This window comes from Sinocyclocheilus anshuiensis, unplaced genomic scaffold (genome assembly GCF_001515605.1).
Source record: "Sinocyclocheilus anshuiensis isolate Anshui unplaced genomic scaffold, SAMN03320099.WGS_v1.1 scaffold446, whole genome shotgun sequence".
Taxonomy (NCBI): Eukaryota; Metazoa; Chordata; class Actinopteri; order Cypriniformes; family Cyprinidae; genus Sinocyclocheilus; species Sinocyclocheilus anshuiensis.
In genome coordinates, this window is record NW_015544247.1 from 938,607 (window position 1) to 948,803 (window position 10,197).

Below are 10,197 nucleotides of genomic sequence, written 5' to 3' on the forward strand. Positions count from 1 at the left end.
CTTAGATCATCAAAAGCCAGACAGTCAGATTTTTTTATATGACCCATCATAAGAGCATATCTCATCTAGGTCTCTTTCAAAGAGTTTTGCCCTCACACACATCATCATTTTAAGTCCGTGAACACTTTTATTTTCATCCAGATGCCACATGGCCTCATTATCGACTTAAAGGCACTACTCGTTGAAGGTCTTGCAACTTTGTTGAAATCAAATTCAAGCCTTTGAATAGGTGACGAAATGCGTAAAATGAGAGGTTTAATGAATGAGTGAAATGAAAATGAGGATTATTCTTCAAAGAGACATCAGTGTCAGTAAGCTCGCTCCCGAATTTTTCCAAGTTTCAAAGGTTTACTCCTCTGCTATCGGAACCATCAAAAGCTATCACGACCTGTCAAAAAAGGAGTTGTGTGTTGCCTCTGTTCCCTACAGACACGGAGGAGCCATAGATGTTGTAAAGTTATTTACGGTAGCACAGAGAGATGAATAGGAGGAGCGATGGACGATGGCAGGCAGCATTGCCGTGGGGAGACAATGAGGAGCAAGTCATTACCCTTGAATTAGAGAACAGGCCTCAGCTTGTCATTTTTATTCCAGCTTCATGGTGGACTATTCGCTGGTGGGCACTCGCTTTTATCGATCAGAAACATGCTACTCCTGATGCAGTGATCAAAGCCTAGACACATGTCATTGATAAAGAACAGCCAACACACTGCCGATAAACAACTGAGTGCTTCGATTTGGAGTGCCCACGTTGTCTCTGAGTGTGGCAGCACTCACTAGTCATTAGTTTTAAGCACTCAAGATGGACAGTAGCGATATTGATTGCATTCAGGTTTATATTCGTCCCAAAGTGGTCAACTTCAGCCTTGGATCGTGAATAAATCAGTGACCTTTTTCCAATAAAAGAGACCATTTTCTGTCATCATTTACTCACCCAAACCTGTATGACTTTCTGTTTCGTGAAAGTATTAAAAATGTCACCTGGCGTGTTGGAAAATATCACCAATGCTGTCAGTCAAATAGTTACTGAGCAGATTTTGAAAGGCTTGGTGTATTTATAGCCGAGAGTTGAGGAAGGTTTGTGCTTTGAGGGCAGTCTGTAAAAGCACATGGCTCCTCGCTCAAGCACTCTATGATAATTACTGTGGCTCTTGAAAAAAATTACGGTTGTAAAAATGCTCACGATTCAAGTGCCAAAATACAGGTGCCCGAGTGGTCCATCATTTTAGACATTATGTTTGCTGTTAACGCTTGTATGTTTCTGCACCCACTTACTGCTGTTTTCAGAACCTTATTGTAAAGTGTTACCAGATTGCATTTGATCTCAATAACATATATGTGTTTTAACTGGTGTTTAATGGATTAGGTTGGTGTTAAATTAGTTAAAAATGTAGAAAGTCATTTATGTCTATCTTGGACCATAATAAATAGGCTACTGTATGAATTGCGCTCCAGTAAATTTCAATTCTTTTATGGGCTTCTTCTTAATTTAGGTTGTTTTTGGCTCATTAAGCAATTCGACAAATTATGCCTTCAATCTCTGAGCAGCTTGGAAGGAAACAGGGAAAAATCACACTATAATGTTGGAATTATTATCACATATTAAGGTATATTTAGCAACAACTTAATGCTAGTAGTGGCACGCAACTCTTGTAACACTGTGACATATGCATTTGAATTGAACTTATGACTTTTTTGAATTGGGGCATGAATATGAATGCATGAAGTGTGGCATAAATAAACCTAAATATGGAAGTTGTTGTTTACCTGTAACCTAGTTTTCTGTTTATTTACATGCTGTCATTTCCATACTTCAGTCCTACATGCCTGTGTTTATTGAAGCCTTTTTTAAATATACCTAGCTAGAGTTCTAGATGGCTATTGCTGTCTACCACCATCTCCGCAAAAGTCTCATAGCCATTTTTCAGGGCAATTTGAGCGATGTTAAATCAGTGTGACCGACCCATCTGTTTACATTTCAGATTTAGATGAACCCATTGTGACGGTCCATCAGAGTATAGGAGAGGCAAAGGAGCAGTTCTACTATGAGAGGACAGTGTTCCTGCGGTGTGCTGCCAATTCAAACCCTCCAGTGCGGTACAGCTGGAGACGGGGGAGGGAGTTCCTGTCTCAAGGTTCGGACAAGGGTGTGGAGATCTATGAGCCGTTCTTCACACAGGTAAGACGTTAGCTCAGACGTACTGTATTCAAAGCAGTAATGTCAATTTATAGTATATGTGTGCATATAGATTTAGATATAGGTCAGTAGATTTAATTTAAAACAGTCGATTTCTTCTTTTCAGCAAGGATGCATTAAATTCATCAAAAGTGACAGAAATGCATAATGTTTATAAAGATTTCTTTTAAATGCTGATCTTTTGAACTTTCTATTCATTACAAATATATTCCACAAAATGTTAATCAGCAGTTTTCAATATTGATAATAAGAAATGTTTATTGAGCAGCAAAATCAGCATGAATGATTTCTGAATGATCATGTGACACTGAAGACTGGAGTAATGGCTGCTGAAAATTCAGCCTTGCCAACACAGGGGAAAAAAATACATTTTAAAATACAGTAAAATAGAAAACAGTTATTTCCAATTATAATAATATTCCAAAATATTACTGTTTTTCTGTATTTTTATTTAAATAAATTAAATCTTGGTAAAAAAAAAAAAAAGCATAAAACACTTTTAAAAGTATGAAAAAATCTTACAGACTCCAACCTTTTGAATGGTAACATAACTGCATCAATAGTGTTAAAATGGTCAATATAAGCTAGGAGTATGAGAACAATTGAAGAGAGCATGAATTATTTTATATCACAGTACCCATATATATCACTATATTGTTGTTTTTGCTGAAAATATTATAAATTAAATATATGGCATTAAATTAAATTAAATTAAATTAAACTACTTTAAATTCTGATTAGATTTGCTATGTTTGAGGCCATTGTAAAATAGCTGATATACAGTGTGCATCAGTATTGACATTTAACACTATAACTTTAAAATGAGAGAATATGAAAGCCTGAGTTGCTTGAAAACATCTGATGAACTTAATTGCTCTTGCATGAAAGATGTTGCAGCTATCAGGAGAGAAAAAGAGGGAGCATCAGTTTGACATTTTGAGTGTTATCTGGTCCAGGAGGACGCACATCATCTGACAGTAAAAAAAAAAAGTCTGCTTTCAAAACACTGCTTTGACACATCCGATATGGCACAGTGATTGGCCCAGAGTAGATCCATCCTGGTAATGAGTCCTAAGACACAGGGTATTTGAGGACCTGTTTCGCTCTTCTTATTCCCTACAGAGAATCAATCACGCAACATTAGTCTGTGCACTTAAAGGAGATTCTGCATGTTATTTTCAATAGAGCCTTCTTTATCTTTCAGCCTCTTCAGAACTATGAATATGAAACTAATGCACTGCAGCTTTCTGTCAATGTCTCAGGTTAAAAAGCAGATCAAAAGCTAAGTATCTTCAGAAGATTTTGGTATCAAGCAGTGCCACTATTTTTAACTGATGGACTTTAAAATGCCTGTCTTTGTAGAGATTGACCTCATGTAAAGATGATACAAAAATAAGTTACTTATTATTAGATAGAAGTGAGTCGCTTGTGCACGTAATCAACTGGTTCTTAACTGGTTTGGCTTCAAAATATAACCTTATTATTTTGCCATCCTAACCATGAACCAATATATGGTTAGTTGCATTTAATTTGTATTTAGCATTGTTTTCCATGCTGTTTGTGATCAGTATATATCTGCAACAATTTTTTTGGGGTTGCTAACCACCAATTAAAAACCAATGCTGTATTGTAAAATTAAACTCTCAGGACTTTCAAATTGTGTAAGATTACTCTATAAAGCTCCATTAGCCGGAGGGGATACAAGACCAAAATGAGCAAATTAGCAGAAGTCTTTTAAAGCACAAAAAAGCTCAGATAAAGTCAGATTAATTGGATATGGCTAGTTTTTTCCTCTCTCCTTTGGCTTGTTGGATGTGTACCGAATAGTGTTTTATGTGTAGAGAAGATCAGTTTTTAATGTCTGAGCAATGATAGCATGTATCTATTTTATTTTCATTTATTTTATTTTAGAACCACTAAGTAAAACAATTTTTTAAGTTCATCATTACTGATCAAACTGAGCATGTTCAGCAGTCTTAGTTGGACCTTTACCACTGAATTTGAAAAGTAACAGCAAGTAAGTTCTTAATGTTTAATATTTTAGTTGTAGAAGTTGATCATACTAAATGACCTAAAAGTTGACTTTTTCTACACTCAATAATTTAATCAGCCTTTAAAATACAGTTTGTCTGACAAAATGGAAGTTGGATTTTTACAGTTGAATAATATTAATATTAATAGAATATTTAAATAGTATTTTTGGTGCTGTGTTAGATCATCTCCATGTCCAGTGTAAAATCTGTGTACAAAAGCAAAACCCGCTGAGTTTCTGCTTCATACAATGTCTTCTGCTTGGTTTGCAGGGGGAGACCAAGATCCTGAAGCTAAAGAACTTGCGTCCTCAGGACTACGCTAACTACACGTGCATTGCCTCTGTCCGCAATGTCTGTGGCATCCCCGACAAGAGTGTGCTATTCCGGCTCACCAACAAAACTGGTGAGAGTGATACCAATGCCTCCTCCTCGTGCACAGCATTGTCTGTTATTTTAGTCTCCTTCTGCTATATTTGAGCCGTCCAACGAGTAAGAAACTACATGCGAGCAGCACCACAGAAGCAACTCTCAAAAGGAAGTGCCCTGAGGCTCTTGTCACCACATGTGCTGTGTGGTCTGATAATCAGCGAGCTGTGAGTGCTGCATGTGTTATTGAGTATGTTACGCCTGTTACATTTAGAGGCCTGCTGCTACTTTTCTCCTCCTTCGTCGGTTGATGGCTGAAGAAACCGCCCCGGGCTGATGTTTTCACCACTGGCCTTGCAGTTAATTCAGTCCATGGCAAAACCATATTCTTAAGGAAATGGCCCTGCGGGTCCCTGTGCTCCTTATCTGTCTCGGTGGGCTTCACATGCTACTGCGGCGAAGACCTGACCTTTACGGAATCCATTAAAGAATGAACAGAGTCGGCAGACCTTTCCCTCCGGCCATCTCTGTTTCTCTATCTTCCTCTCTCACTCCACCACCCCTCCCATCCCACTAATTTTCTTGCACTATACTTCTTTCTCACCTCTTTTCCGTCTCTCAGTGCATTTCTGGCAGCACATTGGCTGATGAGGATGATCACGGCACAATCCTGGGGATTGACTGATTGCTTTGCCAACTTGAAGGCCCTTACATCACAGAGTGCCAGTGTGCTCATGGGAGAAGGCCTTGATTACATAGATTGGATATGGTCACCTATTGCATTACGGGACCAAGTAAATCACTCCCTTTAGGTGATAATTGTAAACACCACTTTTTAAAATATAAACGCATTAGCTGTGCAAAGCATACAGAATGGTAATCCATACAACCCCAGTTGTTGAATCAATGTATTCCCAAGTGGAATGATAGGAGTGTGTGAGAAAAATACTAATATGTTAAACTTTTTAAACTATAAACCATGACTTCTGGCCAGCTGTCATATATGCGTTCACTTGACGTAAAGACGATGGTAATCCATATAACCCCAGTTGATGAATCAGTGTCTTCTGAAGCGAAACAATAGGTGTGTGTGAGGAAAATACTAAATTGTCAAACTTTTTAAACTGCAAGCCATCACTTCTAGCCAACTGTAATACGTGCGTTTGCTTGATGTAAATGTCAAACACCATGTAAGTGCAGCAGCAAGTGTCCTTTTAAAAAAGAAAATAGGTCTTTCACATAAAGATGATAAGAGTTACCCTGTCTGTTTTTGTCCTAGCCTCCCCGACTATTAAGCTGCTCGTGGAAGACCCCATTGTGGCCAACCCTGGACAGACAGTGGTCCTAGTGTGCATCATCTCTGGAGGCGAGCCCACCCCGACCCTGACATGGGTTCGGAACAATGAAGAGCTTCCAAAGAAGAGCAATCTCAACAGTGAGACCCTCACAATACCTGCCATCAGCACAGAGGATGCTGGTGTTTACAGCTGTGTAGCCAGTAACGACGTGGGTAATCCTGCGAAGAAATCCACCAACATTGTCGTCAGAGGTGAGAAGCGAGGCCTTGAGGCTTTGCTGGTTTAGTTTGTTTGTGCTAGATGTATCATAGTTTCTGTCAGTTTTTGGAAATTGTTTATTTGCAGAAGGTGTCAATAGCACTGGCCATGCAGGGCACCCCAAGAGTCTGGTGGAACCAGAAAAAACTACCAAATGTTGTCTGAGTTGGATATTGAAAAAGTGGCCTGGAGTGTAAAGCATGTGTATTAGTATCTTTGCATGGACAACCTGAGTTTGCATTTGGCTTGTGGCATTTTCTTATGCCATCCTCCATCTCTTCTCTCTATTGTTTCTTGTCTCCGTTCTCATCAGGAAATCTCAATATGTTTTTAGTTAAAATGATTGTAAAATTTAGAACCAAAACAAACCACATCACTGTTCTGGAGGCCTAAGAAAAAATAAATTTGTCAAGCCCACTTGTTTATTTATATAAAATAGTATTAGAATTTGAATTGTTCCCTCATGTTGAATAATAGAATGAAGCTATGGACAAAATTACATTTTGAAGCCAATGGAAATTTGTGTGAAACCTTTTCAACACAAATAAATACGAAACTTGTTTCAATTAGTAGCCTGAAAGAAAAAAAAAATCACATTTTCCATGAAAAATTTAAGCTGCACAACTCTTTTTTTTAACATTTATAACAAAATGAAATGTTATTTGAGCACAAAATCAGCATATTAGAATGATTTCTGAAGGAACATGTGGCACTGAAGATGGGAGTAATGGATGCTATCACAGAAATAAACTGCATTTTAAAATATATTAAAAAAAAAATTTTTAATTATTTGTAATAGTAATAATATTTCGCAATATTCATATTTTACAGTTTTTTAGATTAAATAAATGCAGCCTTGGTAAGCATAAGAGACTTTTGAATGGTAGTGTTTATATAGGATGCTATGTACTTGGCAAAATGCAAATAGTGTATGTTAGTATTTACACTGGGGTGTAAATAGCATCTAATTTCCTTTACACTCAGTGTAAATTGCCTCTACCAATAAGTTTTGCAAGCCTCTCAAGTTTGCTGTCAGCATTTTCCTCTATACCCATTTCCATTTATCAGTGCATAATGAATTACTTAATGATTATCATGGAAGCAGAATGACAGTGCATGGGGGTAATAAATATCTTGACAATGAATGCAGTGTGCAATTATGAATAATGACTGACAGTATGCATCGAGAAAGCAATCAAGTTGTGGTTTGAAGCTAATGTGAAAGGACGAAGATGTTGCAACAGCTTAAGCATTATTAGAATACTATATTTTTAAACTTTCTTGAAGGTTTGAAAGAGCCTTGCTCTGAAATGTCTTATAAATAGGTGCTTTTCCAGCCAGCATCATTACCTAGTGCAATGAATATCCATGACTTTCACGTATTACATCTAGCCAAAAGAACAGAGTGAAATGGAGAAAAGGATTTGCTTTTTCAGGCATGTGTGTGCGTGTGGGATGCTCTCTGAAGAAGCTTTACTATCCCCGCTTGGAGCAGCTGTTGTAGCTTACTTCACAGTTACTCCTTCCCAAGGCTGATCCCCGGTGTGCACAAAAAGCTGTTTACACATCTGGAGGTCTAGGTTTTAATGTGAATCCCTTACTGTCTGTCAACTCACCGGGTCTGGGGAGCACAGTGAGATTACGCATTTCCATGGAGCCGGGGTTCTGTGTGAGACTGGAGGGTACGATGGGAGTCAGATGTCTTGCCAGTGAGGAGGATCATCTTGGTGAGGTAGACGGCAGAGGGGAAGAGGATCATACCAAAAAAAAAAGAAATCTGCCATGTGTAATTCCCCTAGCTCTTCTCACATCAAAGAGCAATAGTTTGTGGTTAGTATCATTACTGAGAACTTCAGTAACTTTGGGGGTAGTCTAATTTTCAGAAACCTTTTTAAATCTCTTTTTTACAGTTTGATTGAATTGATGAGCGTAATTATTGTGGTGAATGGATTCTTACAGAATACTTAACAGTTTGTATCTCTCAGCACTCTTTTTTCTCACATAAAATTATTAAACTCAAATAAGTAATAATTTTTTTGTTCCATTTAGTTGGTAATTTAACAAGCAAGATAATACTATCAGCTGGACATTATTGTAAATTATACAACAGTTAGTTCCAGTCCTCAAATTTGATTGGTTGAGCAGCATTCCCAGAGCGCTGATATAACAGTCTAACAGCACTGGGAGCTTTCACTTTTTCTATCACTCTGCTTGGTAAAATTTTCTGCACATTACATTATTATACCAGTAGGTGGTGTTAATTGACTAACTGAGTGTGTCATTGTAATCATTTGGTCAACAGATTCATTAAAAAATGTTGATGCATTAAGGAATAAAGCAAGTGGCTGTCTTTATGAATGAATAATTGAAGCACACATTTAACTGGTAAATTTTAAAAAACACTGATCGATTCAGGAATGAAACAAGTGACTCTTGCTAAGAGTGAGTCATTGAATCATTCATTCAGTTAATTAATTAAAAAACATTGATTCATTTGAATCAAAGAGTAAGACATTCAAAAACACAGATTCGTTCAAGAATTGGAGGCATGCAGCAATTCTGCTGCTGTGTTGGCAAAGCAAAAGCAGGCAAAGTAACTAGCAAATTTGTTTAAAATGTATGTTACTCAATATTAAAATTGTTAATTGAATTATTGTATAAAAGCATTATCACACTTGCAATTGTGTTGCTTTTGCTGTAAATTAGCCTCTTAAACAATTTCCACGTTAGAAAGCAGTTGCTTATTGCCTAACATTACCTTCCGAGACACTTTTTGCATTATTCATTTATTCATTGTAATATTAAAATGCTATTATTTTAACATTCATTTCCATTATAAGATTTTGTTTACTCACTACTGATTCTCTGGTGGCTCTGTTTTTGGTCCTGATTGCTTTTCTATAATCGCTGTTGCAGAAACAGACAATCCCGAGCCACTAAAGAGACTTTTTTTGGAGCATTAGACATGCAATTTTTTTCAAACCTAATGATCCAAAACCCTTATAACACTATTAGAGTATTTTCAATTTATTAATTGACTCTCACAACAAACGAAATGAACTTCCCACAATGCCGTTGACCTTACCTTTGTTCTTTTCTTGAAGTATTTGCCACCTTCTGCTCATTTTCTACTACATTGGACAACATGTAATATCATTATCATTGTCACAACTTTATGGCTCACTTGTGGCCAACACTGCATTTTCATCCTAGCCATGTTGGCCATTTAGGTTTAATATGCTTCTCTTATGGATGGAAACAACACTATTGGGCAGAAAATAGCAATGATAGGCCCATTCTCTAGCTCGATAGATAGAGGACGGTTTTATAATATAAGATTGTCAGAGGGGACGTTACAAGCATGAGCTGCGCAGCTTCTTTGCTGCACAGATGGCGGAATCTCATTTGTTGGGCAAAATAAGCAAGGGATTGGAGAGAAAACGATATTACATGGGAGGGTTTGGAAGTTGGGTAATCCCAACACACTCTGCTGGCTGCTTGTACAAAGCTCTATGATAGCAGCTGTACTGGTCATTTGAAATATGACCTTTTCTCCTGCAATGGGAAAAAGAGCATGGGTAGCCAGATGGGGCGGTGGTTGAGGTGAAGGGGTAGAGCTGTTTGCCCAATCACTGATCAGGGAGGAAGCTGCACGCTTGAGAATTGATGAAGGTAGAATAGAGGTGGCTTTGTTTTGTGAGGAGAAGATGAAGCCGTGTGGTGGATTGAGCAAATACACTCAAAAAAATATTAAGGCCTAAGATATAAGATTTTAATGGTGTGTAAAATTTCCATTCTTTTGGATTGCACAATTTTAACATAAACTAATAAACCTAATTTGATGCATATTTGTCAGTCATACATAAACATACTGTATGCAACAAGAATGAGATTTATGTAATAATACTAACTGAAATACAAAATAACTGAGTTTCTGTATCAGTATCAAAATAAATTCAATAGACCCACACACACAAATACACACAATACGTGTGTGTGTGTGTGTGTGTGTGTGTGTGTGTGTGTGTGTGTGTGTAATATATAT

At 37.4% G+C, this 10,197-nt stretch overlaps 1 protein-coding gene across 2 annotated transcripts in view; it reads left to right on the top strand.

Annotated features, from left to right (window-relative positions):
- Positions 1–10,197, top strand: part of LOC107697709 (MAM domain-containing glycosylphosphatidylinositol anchor protein 2-like) — a 146,704-nt gene that overhangs the window by 61,454 nt on the left and 75,053 nt on the right. For both annotated transcript variants that reach the window (XM_016498512.1, XM_016498513.1), the window contains exons 4-6: positions 1,983–2,179; positions 4,501–4,633; positions 5,876–6,145. In XM_016498512.1, the coding sequence (XP_016353998.1) occupies positions 1,983–2,179; positions 4,501–4,633; positions 5,876–6,145 (600 nt within the window). The remainder of the gene's footprint in view (positions 1–1,982; positions 2,180–4,500; positions 4,634–5,875; positions 6,146–10,197) is intronic.